The sequence below is a fragment of the Mesoplodon densirostris genome, chromosome 16, assembly GCF_025265405.1.
Source record: "Mesoplodon densirostris isolate mMesDen1 chromosome 16, mMesDen1 primary haplotype, whole genome shotgun sequence".
Taxonomy (NCBI): Eukaryota; Metazoa; Chordata; class Mammalia; order Artiodactyla; family Ziphiidae; genus Mesoplodon; species Mesoplodon densirostris.
This window is the reverse complement of record NC_082676.1, coordinates 72,170,714-72,185,974: the sequence shown is the minus strand read 5'-3', so window position 1 is coordinate 72,185,974 and position 15,261 is coordinate 72,170,714. Positions and strand designations below refer to the sequence as shown.

Below are 15,261 nucleotides of genomic sequence, written 5' to 3'. Positions count from 1 at the left end.
GCCAGGGAAGGATGGACCACGATTGGTTCTGGGACGGCCAGCACAAATAAACTTTCAAAAACTAAATTATTGGTGGGAGAGGGAGGATTTGGTTGTAAGAGAAACGATGACATTTAAACACAGCAAGGCACAGGTGTTCTCTAAGGACAGATTTACGTGTGATAATGACAATGGCCAACACGCATGCACGTGCCTGGGGCCAGGCCGTTCCGAGCGTTTTGCCTAGAAGGTCCAAGTGATGGCTACACGCTTCTGAGGCCGAGCCCACCAGAGCCACTCTTTGGCCGCTACGTTCCTGAACTGCCACCGGGAAGTTCACAGCTGCCCGGAGGACCTGGGTGCCTGCCCACCACCCAAGGGGCTTGGCCCCTTCTCTGGGCCTCTGGGTTTGCGGTCCACCAAGGTAGGGGTCAAGGCCTGGCGGGCAGGCTTCTGCAGTTCCAGCTCCAGCCGCAGGCCAGTGTCTGCTTGGACTGGCAGGGCCCAGGCCACGCTGGTGGGTAACTATTTTCAGAAGTGCCTGGGTGCTCTTTTGTCTTGCACAGAGCAAGACGTGAATCTGGGCAGGCTGGCTCAGGGGATTGTGCTACCTCTTCTCCCTTGGGTGAAGGTCCAGAAACCGCAGTGGAAATTACGTAGTTTCCTCTGGGAGTGTGGTTGGGACACGGAGAGCCACTGAAGCTTCAGTGGAATTGACTGTTCTGTTTCTGAAAAGAAACTTAAAGTAAATGTTTAATACCATCAGGGTTCTTAGGCGTCTGTCACTATTTTTTATACTTTTCTGAATGTCTTTGAAACGTTTATGACTGAAAATTTTTTTTAAGTACCAGGAGGTTTTGTGATACTCTTGGTCGTGCCTTTCCTAACGGGGCGAGCTCTTCCCCCATCCCTGCTAGTCCTGACTTCCGACTCCAGACCCTCATGAGCCGCCCCCAGTCCTGGTTCTCCCCTGCACTTGAGGACCTCGTGGTGAAGTGGGTTCATCCTCGTCCAGGTCCCATGCTGACCTTCACAGCCTCCTGGGCGGGCCTGACCTCTTCCGCCCCAGCCCAGTCCTTCCTCCTTCGTTCCTCCATTTCAGCCACATTTCCTGATCCAGAACCTTTTCTGGAAAGGCTGAGCGCGTGAACCTCTCACGCTGTGCCCCCAGGCCGCACCCGTGTGACTGCGGGGAAGTGTGCCAGTTCCACACCAAGTGGGACATGCACAGTTCAACCCCATGGGTCTCTGTCAGACTTTGTCATAAACTTAGGAAAGAGCTTTGACTTTAGAGATTGTGGGCCTCATCTTCACTCCTTTTGAGCCTGCTCTACCTGGGTGCCTTTGTCGCTGTTTCTCCGGTGATGCCAGCTGAGCCAGTGGACACAGAGAGATGGGCGGTGCGCATCCTCGCCTGTGGACCCTCCCGGCCTCACGCCTCTGCGGAGATGCCCTGTTGGTGCGGGACCTGTGCCAGGGACAGAGCTGAACACCCGCCGCTGGGCAGTCAGTGTGGAAGGAGGCCTGGGGCTCAGAGGAGCCCTTGTTGCTGTCCCCCTGGGTCCTGGGCGTCTTCGTGGCCACCCGAGGTGCACTGGGTCACAGGCACGTGTGCTGCTGTCAGGGATGGGGCCTTCCCCAGGCGGACGTGGGCCGGGCTCCTGGAGCAGGGCCGCTCTGCAGGGTGCTTGCTCCTCTGTGCTAACTGAGTCATTTGTCTTCTTCAGCTGCAGGAAATGCGTTTTGTCAGGCAGCCAAGCTCCATATGCAGCTGCAGAGCAAACATGACTCCGCCACCAGCTTTGTGGATGCTGGGAACGCCTACAAGAAGGCAGACCCCCAAGGTGAGCCGCGCTCTGTCCCATGCCCCCCGGACCTCCCGCAGGTTGTGCTGCCAGAGCGAGATGCTCGCGCTTCAGGACGGTGGAGATTTGGGGATTTTTACCTGCAATCATCTGAAGCTTTTATGAGGAGAAAATCTGTTAAATTGATCCAGCTTAGTTCTCAACACCATTTTCTTGAACTCCATTGTGGAGTTGCATTGTGGACAGTGTTTTGGAAATTAGCGTTAATTTTATCTAAGTCTTACCTCAATTGTGTGAGTGTGTACGTCGCTCACTAAAGGAAACGAGTGTTCCCTCGCTCCCCAATAGTGTGTGTGGAGATCCAGTTAATGGGAGGTCGTAAAATCCTATAGTTGAAAACAGCTTATTCACACGGCATTCATGTGACTTCTTTAAAAAGTGTGTTTCAAACACTAGGTTTTGAGGAAAGAATGATCTTGGGTATTTGAAGAGGTGAAGTTTTGCAGACGTTCTTTCTTTTTGAGTTAGAGGAGTGCACACTTAGCGATTGAAGGCCTCATCTCCTCCCTCCACACGTGCACTGGTGGCCATGGAACCTCCCTCCTTGTTTCAGCAGCCCGTTTTAATACAGAAATCCCAGCTCTTGTGAACATATCACACTGACATAAGCTATTTCAAGGGCTGTGGTATAAGGACTAGCCACAGTTTATTTTCCAAAGGGGAAGAACTGGGCACAGCCTAAATGCACCGTAGAATCACCTCACATCAGTATTTCAGAGTGTGTTGCAGGCACTGAACCCCTGGCTTCAGGGCGTCTCACTGACCTGGGAAATGTTCTCACGGCAGCTGAGGAACCACGGAGAGCCGAAATCTGAAATTCACAATACGTCAGTGCTCATAGAAATGCATCCAGAAAACACAGGGAGAAAAAGTGCATCAAATTCCTAGCCGGAGGTTTGAGCGGGTTTTGTGGGTAGCTTTCCTATTTTTCTGTAGTTTTAAAGGCCTAACAATCCGCATTTCTTATGCAGCTTAGGGGGAATTTGCTTTTATTTTCACTAATCTACTTATCTTTCTGATCCTTCGGTCGGGCCTTTTTGCTCTCTTGCCTCTTTAGAGCAAAAGCAGTAAACTTGGAGCCGCCAACCGCTTGCCGGCCTTGTAAACGCCACCGTGTGGTGGGGAGCTGTCGGCCCACTGTTTCAGAAAATGAGTGTCATCAGCACTCTCGTTTATTAGATTTTTTTCTTCCTATTGGTATTTGTTAGTACACCGGAAGTTAGCGTCTTTTAACACTGTACAAAAAGTACTGTCTTTCAAAATTAATACATACACATGATAGCAGCGAGGAGTGCGCTGCACTTAAGGTTTTAGTGGATAGGTTGACAGGTGTTGATGACACTTCCGTGAACAGGCTCCCCGACGGGGCTGGATGTGTGTTTGCTTCTTGCCAACCACCCTGCCCCCGCCCCGCCCCAGCGGGGCCCCTTAGCCGTGTAGAAGCAGCCAGGAAGACAGGCTCAGCGAACCCTCTGACTGAATGGATTTTTCATTGTCTTTCTTGAATGCCTTCGCTTCAGAGGCTATCAACTGCTTAAATGCAGCCATCGACATTTACACAGACATGGTAAGACACGCCTTGCTTGAGCGGCCGTGGGGTGGAACCCTCGAGATAGCTCACAGTTAACCGGGATGTGACTGCTTTGTTTCCTCCCCAGGGAAGGTTCACGATCGCGGCCAAGCACCACATCACCATCGCGGAGATCTACGAGACGGAGCTGGTGGACATCGAGAAGGTGTGTGGACGGGGGGAGGCGGCGGGCAGGGACCCCAGGCGCCCCTGCAGTGGGCTCGTGAGGGCAGAGGGATGCGTGCGCAGACAGGGTCACGTGGAGACCTCGGGCTGGGGCGGGAGGGAAAGCCCTGCCAGCTCCCCAGGCTGCCTCCCTCCAACTGGGGACGGCGTTTATGTAAAACCGAGCGCCGTGGGAAGCAGGCGCGAGTCAGGGAGGAACGGCTTGCACGGTCTGGGGCGGACGCTGAGCTCTCAGAGGTCACCCTTCACCCCGTGCCTGCTGCTCGCGCTGGACCGTTGTCACTCTTGTCTCTCTTCCTCTCCCGTTTCACCTCTTCCCTCGGCCTCTGGAGCATGGCCCCCGCTTGGTTCTCTGCCCCCCACCCTCGGCTGGTTCCTCCTCTCTCCCCTTGGGGCTGGGCCCTCGTCCGCTCTCACTGCGCTCGCTCCCGTGGTCCTGTCTGTGCTCACGCAGCACCGCAGCTTGAAGGGTCCCGTGTATGCTGGCAACTCGCCATCCTCGTTCGCAGGAGATCAGATTGTTTCTCCGCTGCTTCCAACCTTGCAGGCGGCCTCCTGCGCCCCACGGATTGGCCCCTCACCCAGCGCCTTCCAGGCGCCCCTCTTCCTCGTCCCCCCTTGCTCTCCTGCTCCCCCTGCAGCAGCCACCCTGACCTCTGCCGACCCTCGCACACGTGGGCTCTGCCTCTGGGTCTCTGCGCTGCTTGTCCCTGTGCCCTGAGCTCTTCCCCCACACGTCAGTTGTCCTTCAGAGCTTTGCTCATTTGTAACTGTGATGAGAACTTTCACAGCCTCCTAGTTAAAATTGGGACCTCAGCCCTCGCGGGGACACACCCAGACGCCTCCCCCACCTCAGTGGCCCCTTGCAGGCGCTGTGATGGCTGCTCTCCGGCCCTGTGTTGCCGTCTCCCTCCACTGGAGTGGGTGCCCCGCGTCAGCCCGAACCTTCCTGTGGTTTACTGGTGTGTCCGAGAGCCCAGGCTCTGATGAGTGAGCACAGGATGCCCTCACTGTCACACTGCACCTGCCAGAGCAGACGGAGTCTCGGGCGGGGAGGCCCTCTCGGTACTGCAGTCAGACAGGCCTTGTTAACGTCTCCCTTTGACTTCATGCTGATGCCCCTTGTGGTCACGCGGCTCAGAACTCTCTGGCTCGTTTCATGGACTTGGCTTTGAGCCGTTTTTGTCATACTGTGCCGTGCTCTTCTGAGGCTGCCCTTAGACCTGGACTACATCAGGGCCGTATGCCCCGTCTCTGTGGGGAGCTTTTCTGCAGACCCAGGAGGAGGTGATGAGCCCCAGACCCGAGCCCTCCTTTGCCCCCGGGCGCAGAGTCGATGGCAGAGCAGGAGGAGCCGAGTCCGGGTGGCTGGGGTGGCTCCACATCTGTACTGAGCTGAACCACCTGGCGGGGGTGAGCGCCGCTGGGCAGAGCGTTTCTCCAGCCGAGGCCGCTGCGTCCGCTCCTGTCCTCGGTGGTCAGTCCTCTGTCTTCCAGGGTGGTCTTGGGCAGCCTCTTTACTACATGCGTCTCCAGAAGATTCAGGGCGGGTAAACGACCTGTGGCGAACTCTTGTTTTCCTTCTTGAACAAAGTTGACGGTTTGTCACGCACAGGAGCTTCTGCAGCCTGTCGCCCGCGGTGTTCCTGCCATTCTGCAGGTTGCCCATGGGCAGCACCTCCTGGCGCTTACGTGGGGCGTGTCACGGTGCGTCGTAAGACCCACATCACTTAGCACATGCGTGGGGCTCAGCTCATCTTGTTCCCTCATGTTTGGGCTCCTGTGTCTAGAAACGTCCTCACCCTCGCCTCCCTGGCGGGACTCTCCAGGTTGTGTTGGTGGCGCATGATGTTTGTTTGAAAAATCAGTTACACTGAGGCATCTTATATCTGATTCATTATGTTTCTTCCCAGTTAATGTGGCCACGATGTGTTCCCTGGTTCACTCAGATTTTAGCTGGTGAACAAGGAAATGTGAAGTTCTGTAAACTCACGATACTCCTTTGACTTCCAAGTAAAACATTAGTATAATAATAATCAGTAATATTCAGTGACCCAGAGGAGCTCTGACTCGTGTCCGTCTCAGCCCCTGGAGAACGTGATTTCGTGTTGTCTGTTAAAGTGTAGGGTAAGTGTCTATGGCAGGTTCTCAGGGTGTAGGTTCTGAAAGAATGATCCCATCTGAAGGCTGTTTAAGGCTGTTTGACCTACAAAGTGGACTCTTGAGCTTGACCCTTAGCTGTTGCGTTTGCCTTAAGACTCTGGTGGTGACCGCAGTCCTAGAGTCCAGTCTCTGCCTTCAGGGCCCAGTGTTCTCCAGCACCGTGACGCTTACCAGACTCCCCAAGGAGGAGTATTGTGATTCCTTTGTCACGCTACCCAAATTACAGGATAATAACTGATTTTTGTGTCTGGATTTATTGTTACATGTGCTGTTGTTATTGGCGGCTGTGTTCTACTTTTGATATTTATTATCATCCTTGAAATTGTAAGATACTCTGGGCTGAATTCTAACGTGTAAGGGTCGACTTGTGCCTGATTAATGTCACTACATGTTAAAATTCCACACTAGTGTGAACATCCAAAGATAACCCGTGCCCAACCTCTTTTCTCTGAAACTTCTCTGTTAAGCGCTAGGTGAGTTTTTTTTTCAACTGTTTTCTGTCAAAACTTGAGAATACCATGAAATTTGATGAGTGGTTTAATTAGCATTATTAATTATTAAAACCCAAACAAAATTTTTCTTTTACTATGATAAATCTAGCTGTAGTTTAGGGCTATAACGTCTTGATGAACCAGTGTCATTATTTACTACGTGTCAGGTTAAACCATATCATCCGCATTTGGCCTTTTTTTTTACCCTCCAAAACAGCAGTTCCACATGGTTCATTCAGCCCAGCACCGTTCCCTGAGTTCTGGGCGGTAAGAGCCAGGAAGGTGAGTAGTACGTACGCTCCCTCCCTGGGAAGAGGTTGTCCAGCCTGGTACCCTTTACACAGTGATTGGGTATTGTTTCCCATACTTAACCCCATTATTACGATGGGAAAGGGTGCAAAGTACTTCAGAGGATGAGGACAGCTCAGAGATAATGTTTGACTAATCAGAAATTCATGGGAAACCTTTCTTTGGTAGGCATTCCCATGAGTCGTGATGGTGCTGGTGGTATAATCCGGACCGCCTGTGAGATGCATCTGCCCACGTCCCCTCTGCACCTGTTTGCTGAGCACCCGCTGTGTGACAGGCGTCGCGCTGGGCTTGGGAGCAAAGCCATGTGGGCCTGCCTGCCCTCAGAGCTAATGGTGTAGTGGGAGAGTAAAGCATGTGTGCATGTGTGCGTGCGTGTGTGTGTGTGTGTGTGTGTCTGTGTGAGGGCTCTGACTGTGCTCCAAAAGGGTGGATTCCAGGTGTTTCCTCCACGTGTCTGGGTATTTGTATATACTCTTTTCTGGCTGTTTTGATTTACCATTTCATGAAGAACTTTCGTACTGATACTTTGTATCATTATTCTTCATCTTAGCCCTGGTAGCCCATTATGTTTAACCATGGGGTCACTGTTCCAGCAGGCACGATTCTGCTTTCTGAGCTGTCAGGTGCTTGATTTCACTAAGTCTTAAGCCACAGCATGACCAGGGCTTCTAGCTTTCCAGGCTGCAGCCTGTTTGCTCTCCACTTGATTGTTCACAGCTCCCCCCGTCTTAGGTGGAAGGCAACACCTTTCTCCTGGATGACCCTTGGGTATCCGTGAGGAACGTCTGTGCTGCTGCAGCAGGCCGTAGATTTGAATGGAATAGGGCCTCACACGTCTCTGAAATAACAGTCCACTGTCACTGCTTGGGGTTTGGCGGTGGTGGGGACATCGCTTGGGAACCAGGCTGACAGAAGAGCTGCCGTCTTCAGTTTGCGGCTTCCAGCATCACTAGACGTGGCCCTTGCCTTCCAGCTCACGGGAAGGGGACAGGCCTGGAGAAGGCTGCAGAGTCAGATGTGTGGGCCACATCTGGAGGTGGCCCACAGCGTGTCTGCTTACATCCCATTGGGAAGGACAGGTCACCTGGCTGCCCCTAACTGCAGCAGGCCTGGGGAGACGGGGTGGCAGTGCATTTGTCGGGTGGGAGGTAGGGAAGAAGAGATTTTGTTGGACAGCAAGCCATCTGCTGGAAACGCATGCTTTCTTGTGTTCCCAAAATAAAGCAGGCCGGGTTGTGAAAGATTTGCTGCTGGAAAAGGTTTATTTATAGGAAAAATATCTGTGCAAGTGTAGTTTTTAAATGCAACTCTTCAAACAGATAGTTTGAATAAAATGTGTGTGTGTTTGCAGGCTATCGCCCATTACGAACAGTCAGCTGATTATTACAAAGGGGAAGAATCCAACAGGCAAGTATTATTTTTCTTGATATAATTCAGTGGGTTTTGTTACATGTAATAAAAGACAGACCTTCACTCTGCTCTGGGAGCCCCTTGCATCATACCACGTGAAGGTGCACTGAGATGGCTTGTCATTTCTCTTTGGGAGTGTTTTCTCTCTGCTCTGGTTCTCGGTTTCAGCTCGGCTAACAAATGTCTGCTGAAAGTGGCCGCGTACGCCGCCCAGCTGGAGCAGTACCAGAAGGCCATTGAGATCTTCGAGCAGGTGAGGCTGCTGTCTGTGCAGCTTCTGGCAGAAGGCATTCTGAATCTTCTTTTTAAATTCAACGTTTTATTTAGTAATGATTTTTATTGAGATATAATTCACGTATCATGTAATTCAGCCTCTTAAAGAGTACGCATCAGTGAGTTTGCATATATTCACAAAGTTGTGTAATCAGCACCACTGCCTAGTTCTAGAATATTTCCATCATCGCACAAAGAAATCCCATCCTCCCCTCCTCCCAGTCCTGTGGTGTGTGAGTCCGTGGACATGGAACCTCGGATATGGGGGGCCGACTGTGGGATTTGAGCATCCATGGACACTGGTATCTCAGTGGTCCTGGAACCAGTCCCCCTTGGATACCACGGGGTGACTGTAATACTCCACAGTTTGGAGGGGTGACTCCAAACTGGATACCGAGGGGTGACTGTAATACTCCACAGTTTGTTTAACGGTTTATCAATTAATGGACATCTGGGCTGTTTGCATTTGGGGGTATTATGAATAATGCAGCTAAGAATATTTGTGTTCAGGTTTGGGGGGCATGTTTGCGGTTCTCTAGTTTATATACCTAGAATTGGGATTGTTGGGTCACGCATCAAGTCCCTTTTTAACTATCTGAGGAACTGCCAAATTGCACCATTTTACATTCCCTCTGTCAGTGTGCACATGTTCCAGCTCTCCATGCTTCACAAACACTTGTTTTCTGTTTTAACAATAGCTACCCTAATGTGTGAAGTGATACCCCATTGTGTTTTCGATACCATTTCCCTAGTGATTAGTGATGTTGGGAATCTTTTCATGTGCTTATTGGTCATTTGTATACCTTCATTGTAGAAATATTTGTTGAGTTTCTTTGTCCTTTTTTAAAAAAACAAATTTATTTATTTATTTATTTTTGGCTGCATTGGGTCTTCATTGCTGCACTCAGGCTTTCTCTAGTTGCGGCGAGCGGGGGCTGTCTTCGTTGTGGTGCACGGGCTTCTCATTGCGGTGGCTTCTCTTGTAGCGGAGCACGGGCTCTAGGCACATGGGCTTCAGTAGTTGGGGCGCACGGTCTCAGCTGCTCCGCGGCATGTGGGATCTTCCCGGACCAGGGCTCGAACCTGTGTCCCCTGCATTGGCAGACGGATTCTTAACCACTGTGCCACCAGGGAAGTCCCTCTTTGTCCCTTTTTGAATTAGGTTGTTTTTTTCTGTTGAGTTTTAGAAGTTCTTCATATATTCTGGATATTAATTTCTTATTAGATATGTGATTTGCAAATACTTTCTCCCATTCTGTGGGTTGCCTTTTTACTCTGTTATTAGTGTCGCTTGATGCATAAAGTTTTAAGTCCTGATGAAGTCTAATTTGCCTGCTTTTTCTCTTGTTGCCTGTGTTTTTCATGTCAGATCCAAGAAATCATTACCAAACCCAATGTCCTGAAGTGTTTCCCCGTGTTTTATTTTAAGAGTTTTATAGTTTTAGTTCTTAGGTTTATGTTTTTCATCCATTTTGAGTTAATTTTTGTATGTGGTGAAGGTAAAAGGTCCAACTTCATTCTTTTGCGTGTGCATGTCCAGTTTTCCCAGCACTGTTTGTTGAATACACTGTCTTTTTGCCATTGAAGGGTCTTGGCACCCTTGTTGAAAGTCATGTGGCCATACAAGTGAGGGTTTATTTCTGTGCTCTCTATTCTGTTCTGCTGGTTTTCTGTCTTTATGCCAGTACCACACTGTTTTGATTACTGTGTCTTTGTGTGGTAAGTTTTAAAATCAGGAGATGTGAGTCCTCAACTTGGTCCTTTTTTTCCAAGATTGTTTTGGCTATTTGGGGGTCCCTTGCATTTCTACATGAATTTTAGGATCAAGCTTGTCAATCTCTGCTAAAAAGTCAGCTGGGATTTTGATGAAAGTATTGTCATTTTGACATTGTCTTATAATCTGTGAATTCAGGGTGCTTTTGCATTTATTTAGATCATCTTTAATTTTGTTCAACAATGTTTTAGAGTTTTGTAGTGTGCAAGTCTGGCATTTCTTTGGTTAAATGTACTCCTCTAAGTATTTTATTCTTTTTGATGCTATGTAAATGAAATTGTTTTCTCAATTTCTTTTCTGATTTTAATTGCTAATTTTATATACTGCAACTTTGCTGAACTTGTTGACTAGCTCTAATGAGTTTTTATGGATTCCTTAAGATTTTCTTTATACAAAATCATGTCCTCTGCAAGTAGCGATAGTTTTATTTCTCTGATCTGTGTGCCTTTTACTTCATTTTCCTGTCATTTGCTCTGGCTTGATCCTCCAGAACGATGATCAGTAGAAGTAGTAAGAGGAGACATCCTTGTTTTGTTCCTGTCTTAGAAGGAATACATTCAGTCTTCCACCATTGAGTGTATGTCAGCTGTGGGTTTTTGCAGATGCCTTTTATCAGTTTGAGGAAGTTCCCTTCTCCCAGTTTGTTGTTTTTATCATCAAAGCGTATTTGTTTTTGTCAGGTGCTTTTTCTGCATCTTTTGAGATGATCATGTGGTTTTTGTCCTTTATTCTGTTAACATGGTGTCTTTCATTTGGTTGATTTTTATCTGTTGGCCCAACCTTCCATCCCTGGGATAGATCCTGCTTGGTTGTTGAAAAGTTTCAGGGTCTCCAAGAGCACCTTCAGGTTTGATAATTCTCTGGAAGGACTCACAGAACTCAATGAAAGCTGCTATATCACAGTTATGGTTTATTATAGCAGAAGGATGCTGACCCAAATCAGCCAAAGGAAGAGGTACAGGGAGGAGGTCAGGAGAGCCCTGTGTGTGAGCTTCCTGTTGTCCTGCCCAGACTGGGACTGTGGAACTGTGCAGACAGCACTGACTTCTCCCAGCAGTGATGTGTGAAAGCATGTGTAGGGTATTGCCACCGGGGAAGAAACTCACCTGAACATGGTTGGCCTTATTCTGCAGTCCCTCCATAGGTTGAGCTAAACTACATGGTCTAAGACCCCTGGGTAAACAAAAACACTCTTTCAGGCAGGACATTCCAGGGGCTTAGAGATTATCTACCAGGAATCATGGGCAAAGGCACTTTGGACAAAATTAATCCTTTACTATATAGTTATGGTGTGTAATCCTTTTTGTAAGTTGCCGGACTTAGTTTGCTAGTGTTTTTGTTCAGGATTTTGCATCTGTATTTGTAAGGGATATTGACCTTTAATTTTCTCTTGTAATGTCTGTCTGGCTTTGGTAGCCAGGTAATACTGGCCTCAGAATGAGTTAGAAAGTGTTCCCTCCTCTTCCTTTTCTGGAAGAGTTTGTAAAGGATTGGTGTTAATTCTTTAGACATTTGGTAGAATTCAGTGATTTTGCTCCATCGTTCTGTTTTCAGTTTCATTAATTCCTCTTGTTATCCTGATTTCTATCCTATTTTCTTCAGATTTATTTTGCTCTTCTTTTTTAGGGCACTGAGGGTAGAAGCTTAGCTAATTGATTTTCCTCTTTGCTGTGTGGGCATTTTTAGTGCTTTCAATTTCCCTCTAAGTGCTGCTTTGACTGTGTCTCACAGTTCTGTTACACTGTTTTATTTTTATTTTATTTATTGATTTCCATGGATTATTTATCAGTGTTGTGTTTAATTCCCAAGTGTTTGGAGGTGTTCCTGTTATCTTTCTGTTGTTGATTTCTAGTTTGATTCTGTTGTGGCTGGAAAATACACTCTGTGTGATTTCAATTCTTAGAAGTTTGTTTTATGGCCCAGAATATGGTTTTGGCATATATTCTGTGGTTCTGCTGTTGCTGGGTGGTATGTTCTATAAATGTTGATCAGCTCCTCTTGGTTGATGGCGTTGTTGAGTTCTTCTGTATACTTGCTGATTTTCTGTCTATTTCTGTTGTTGAGAGTGGAGTGTTACAGTCTCTAACTGTCACTGTGGATTTGTTTATCTCTCATTTCTGTCAGTCTTTGCTTCACAATATTTTGCAGCTCTGTTTGGTGCATACATATTTAGGATTGCTGTGTCTTCTTGTTGGGCTGACCCTTTTATCATTATATAGTGTCCCCCTCTGTCTCTGGTAATTTTCTTTGCTCTGAAGTCTGTCTGATACCAATATAGCCTCTCCTGCTTTCTTTTGATTAATGTTTACATGATATATCTTTATGCATCCTTTTTCTTTCAGCCTGCCGATATTGTTATAATTGAAGTGCGTTTGTTGTAAACAGCATAGAGTTAGGTCATATTTTTAATCTACTCTGCCAGTTTCTGTCTTTTAATTGGTATGTTTAGACCATTCACATTTAATGTAATTATTGATGTATTAGAACTGAAGTCTGCCATTTTATTTTTTTGTTTTCTGTTTATCCTCTGTGTTTTGTTCTTCTGTTTCCTTTTTCCTACCTTCCAGGGGGTTTTTGATTACCTATAGTATTTTTGGGTGTATCTCTTTAAATAGCTTTTGTAGTGATTGCTATAGGTATTATATTTACATAAAGTATCACTGGCTAATGATGTCATCATTTTTTCAGTTTCAGTGAAATACAGAAATCTTATCTTACTTTCTGTTCCTTTATCCTCCCCCATTCAATATATAATTGTCTTTAATATTTCCTCTACACACTTTTAGAAACACATCAGTCACTGTTACAATTTTTACTTCAATCATCCAACTTAATTGAGAAAACTCAGGAGGAGGAGAAAAGCCCATTGTATTTTCCCATATTTTGCTTAATGTGCTTTCTTCCTGATGTTCCAGGATTCCTTCCTGTATTTTGTTCTACTTAGAGAACAACCTTTTGCTATTCTTTTAGGGTAGGTCTGCTGGCTAAGCATTCTCTTGATGTTCCTTCATTTGGGAATGTTTTGATTTCCCCTTCATTCCTAAAGCATATCTTCCCTGGGTATACAATTCTGGGTTGACAGCTCTTTTCTTTCAGTGCTTGAAAAATGTGCCCTTACGACCAGCGTGGTTTCTAATGACAAGTTTGCTCTCATTCAAGCTGTTTTCCCTATAGGTGAGGTGGTGTTTCTTTCTGCTACTTTTTTTTTTTTTTTTTTTTGCTGTGTGCGGGCTTCTCACCATTGTGGCCTCTCCCCTTGCGGAGCACAGGCTCCGGATGCGCAGGCTCAGCGGCCAAGGCTCACGGGCCTAGCCGTTCCGCGGCATGTGGGATCTTCCCGGACCGGGGCTCGAACCCGTGTCCCCTGCATCGGCAGGCGGACTCTCAACCACTGCGCTACCAGGGAAGCCCTCTTTCTGCTACTTTCAAAAAGTTTTTCCTTGGTCTTCAGTTTTCAGAAGTTCATGTGGCTTAGCATGGGTGTCTTTGCTTTTATGCTGTTTGGATTTCAGTAAACTTCTGGAATCTGTAGGTTTATATTTGTTTCTTGCCAAATTTAGGAAATTTTCAGCCGTTATTTCTTCAAGTGCTTTTTTAGGCACTCCCTCTTTCTCTCCCCTTCTGTGGCTCAGACAGCCCAGCTGTTAGGCTTTGTTTTATCATCCGATATGTCCCAATGCTCTGCTTCTCTTCTCTGGGTCTGTCTGCTCTCTGTTGTTCAGACTGAGGAATTTCTGATGTTCTACCATCAGTTCACTGAGTCCTTCCTCTGTTCCATGGGATCTGCTGTTGAACCCATCCACTTTTTATGTCAGTTATTGTGTATTTCAGTTCTGAAGTTTCCACTCATTTCTTCTTTGTATCTTCTGGGGTTTCTTTTTTTTTTTTTTTTTTTTTTTTTTTGTGGTACGCGGGCCTCGCACTGTTGTGGCCTCTCCCGTTGCGGAGCACAGGCTCCGGACGCGCAGGCTCAGCGGCCATGGCTCACGGGCCCAGCCGCTCCGCGGCATGTGGGATCCTCCCGGACCGGGGCACGAACCCGTATCCCTTGCGTCGGCAGGCAGACTCTCAACCACTGCGCCACCAGGGAAGCCCCTTCTGGGGTTTCTTACTGAGAATTTTTCTTCATTGATGCTTTGGTTTTCCTCTGGTGTCAAGCAATTTTCTAATGGCTTGTGGAAGCATTTTAGAAAGGCCCCTTTAAAATCTGTTAGATAAGTCTCACATCTCTGCTATGTGACAGCTGTCATTTATTAGTTGTCTTTTTTTTTTTTTTTTTTTTTTTTGCTGTACGCGGGCCTCTCACTGCTGTGGCCTCCCCCGCCGCGGAGCACAGGCTCCGGACACACAGGCTCCGCGGCCATGGCTCGCGGGCCCAGCCGCTCCGCGGCACGTGGGATCCTCCGGGATCGGGGCACGAACCCGTGTCCCCTGCATCGGCAGGCGGACTCTCAACCACTGCGCCACCAGGGAAGCCCTATTAGTTGTCTTTTATTAAATTTAATTTTATTTATTTTTTTTATACAGAAGGTTCTTATTAGTCATCCATTTTATCCACGTCAGTGTACACATGTCAATCCCAATCTCCCAATTCATCACACCACCACCACCACCCCACCGCTTTCCTCCCTTGGTGTCCATACATTTGTTCTCTACATCTGTGTCTCAATTTCTTCCCTGAAAACCGGTTCATCTGTACCGTTTTTCTAGGTTCCACATATATGCGTTAATATACGAGATTTGTTTTTCTCTTTCTGACTTACTTCACTCTGATTAGTTGTCTTTTTTTCATTCGACTTGAGATGTTCCCTTTTCTTGGTATTGCAAGTGAGTTTTAATTAAAAACTGGATATTCTCACATCGTGTTATAAGACAGGGTCTTGTTTAAACCTCCTCTCTCAGCTGGTTTGCTTTGGCACTGAAGGGGTGTGGCCTCGCTGCTGCCAGGTGGAGGTAGGGTTCGAGCTCCCCACCCGACCGCCTGGTTACCATCAGGTAAAGGTGAATCCATGCCCGCTGGGAGATGAGGGGGCCTCTTTCCCACTGGGAGGAGGTGACGCAGTCCCCACGTGGTCTCCAGTGCCTCTGTGATGGGGGCACAGGCTGGCTCCTGCTCTGGCCTCCTTGGCAGGAGAGTGGGGCTCTCCCAGGAGGATGGGTGTCTTGTCTTCCTCTTTGGCTTTTGCTGCTGTGAGTGGGGTGGATCAGAGCAGGTGTCATCTAAATATTTTCTGTCTT

The 15,261-nt window shown here is 47.8% G+C and overlaps 1 protein-coding gene across 3 annotated transcripts in view; it reads left to right on the top strand.

The window, feature by feature from the left end:
- NAPB (NSF attachment protein beta) overlaps nucleotides 1-15,261 on the top strand; it is a 40,854-nt gene that overhangs the window by 19,739 nt on the left and 5,854 nt on the right. The window contains exons 3-7 of one of the 3 annotated variants that reach the window (XM_060078659.1): nucleotides 1,707-1,823; nucleotides 3,503-3,580; nucleotides 6,732-6,898; nucleotides 7,918-7,973; nucleotides 8,145-8,229. In XM_060078659.1, the coding sequence (XP_059934642.1) occupies nucleotides 1,707-1,823; nucleotides 3,503-3,580; nucleotides 6,732-6,898; nucleotides 7,918-7,973; nucleotides 8,145-8,229 (503 nt within the window). Of the gene's footprint in view, nucleotides 1-1,706; nucleotides 1,824-3,364; nucleotides 3,412-3,502; nucleotides 3,581-6,731; nucleotides 6,899-7,917; nucleotides 7,974-8,144; nucleotides 8,230-15,261 lie in introns of those variants that run through there. The other 2 variants (XM_060078660.1, XM_060078661.1) reach the window with 2 other exon arrangements.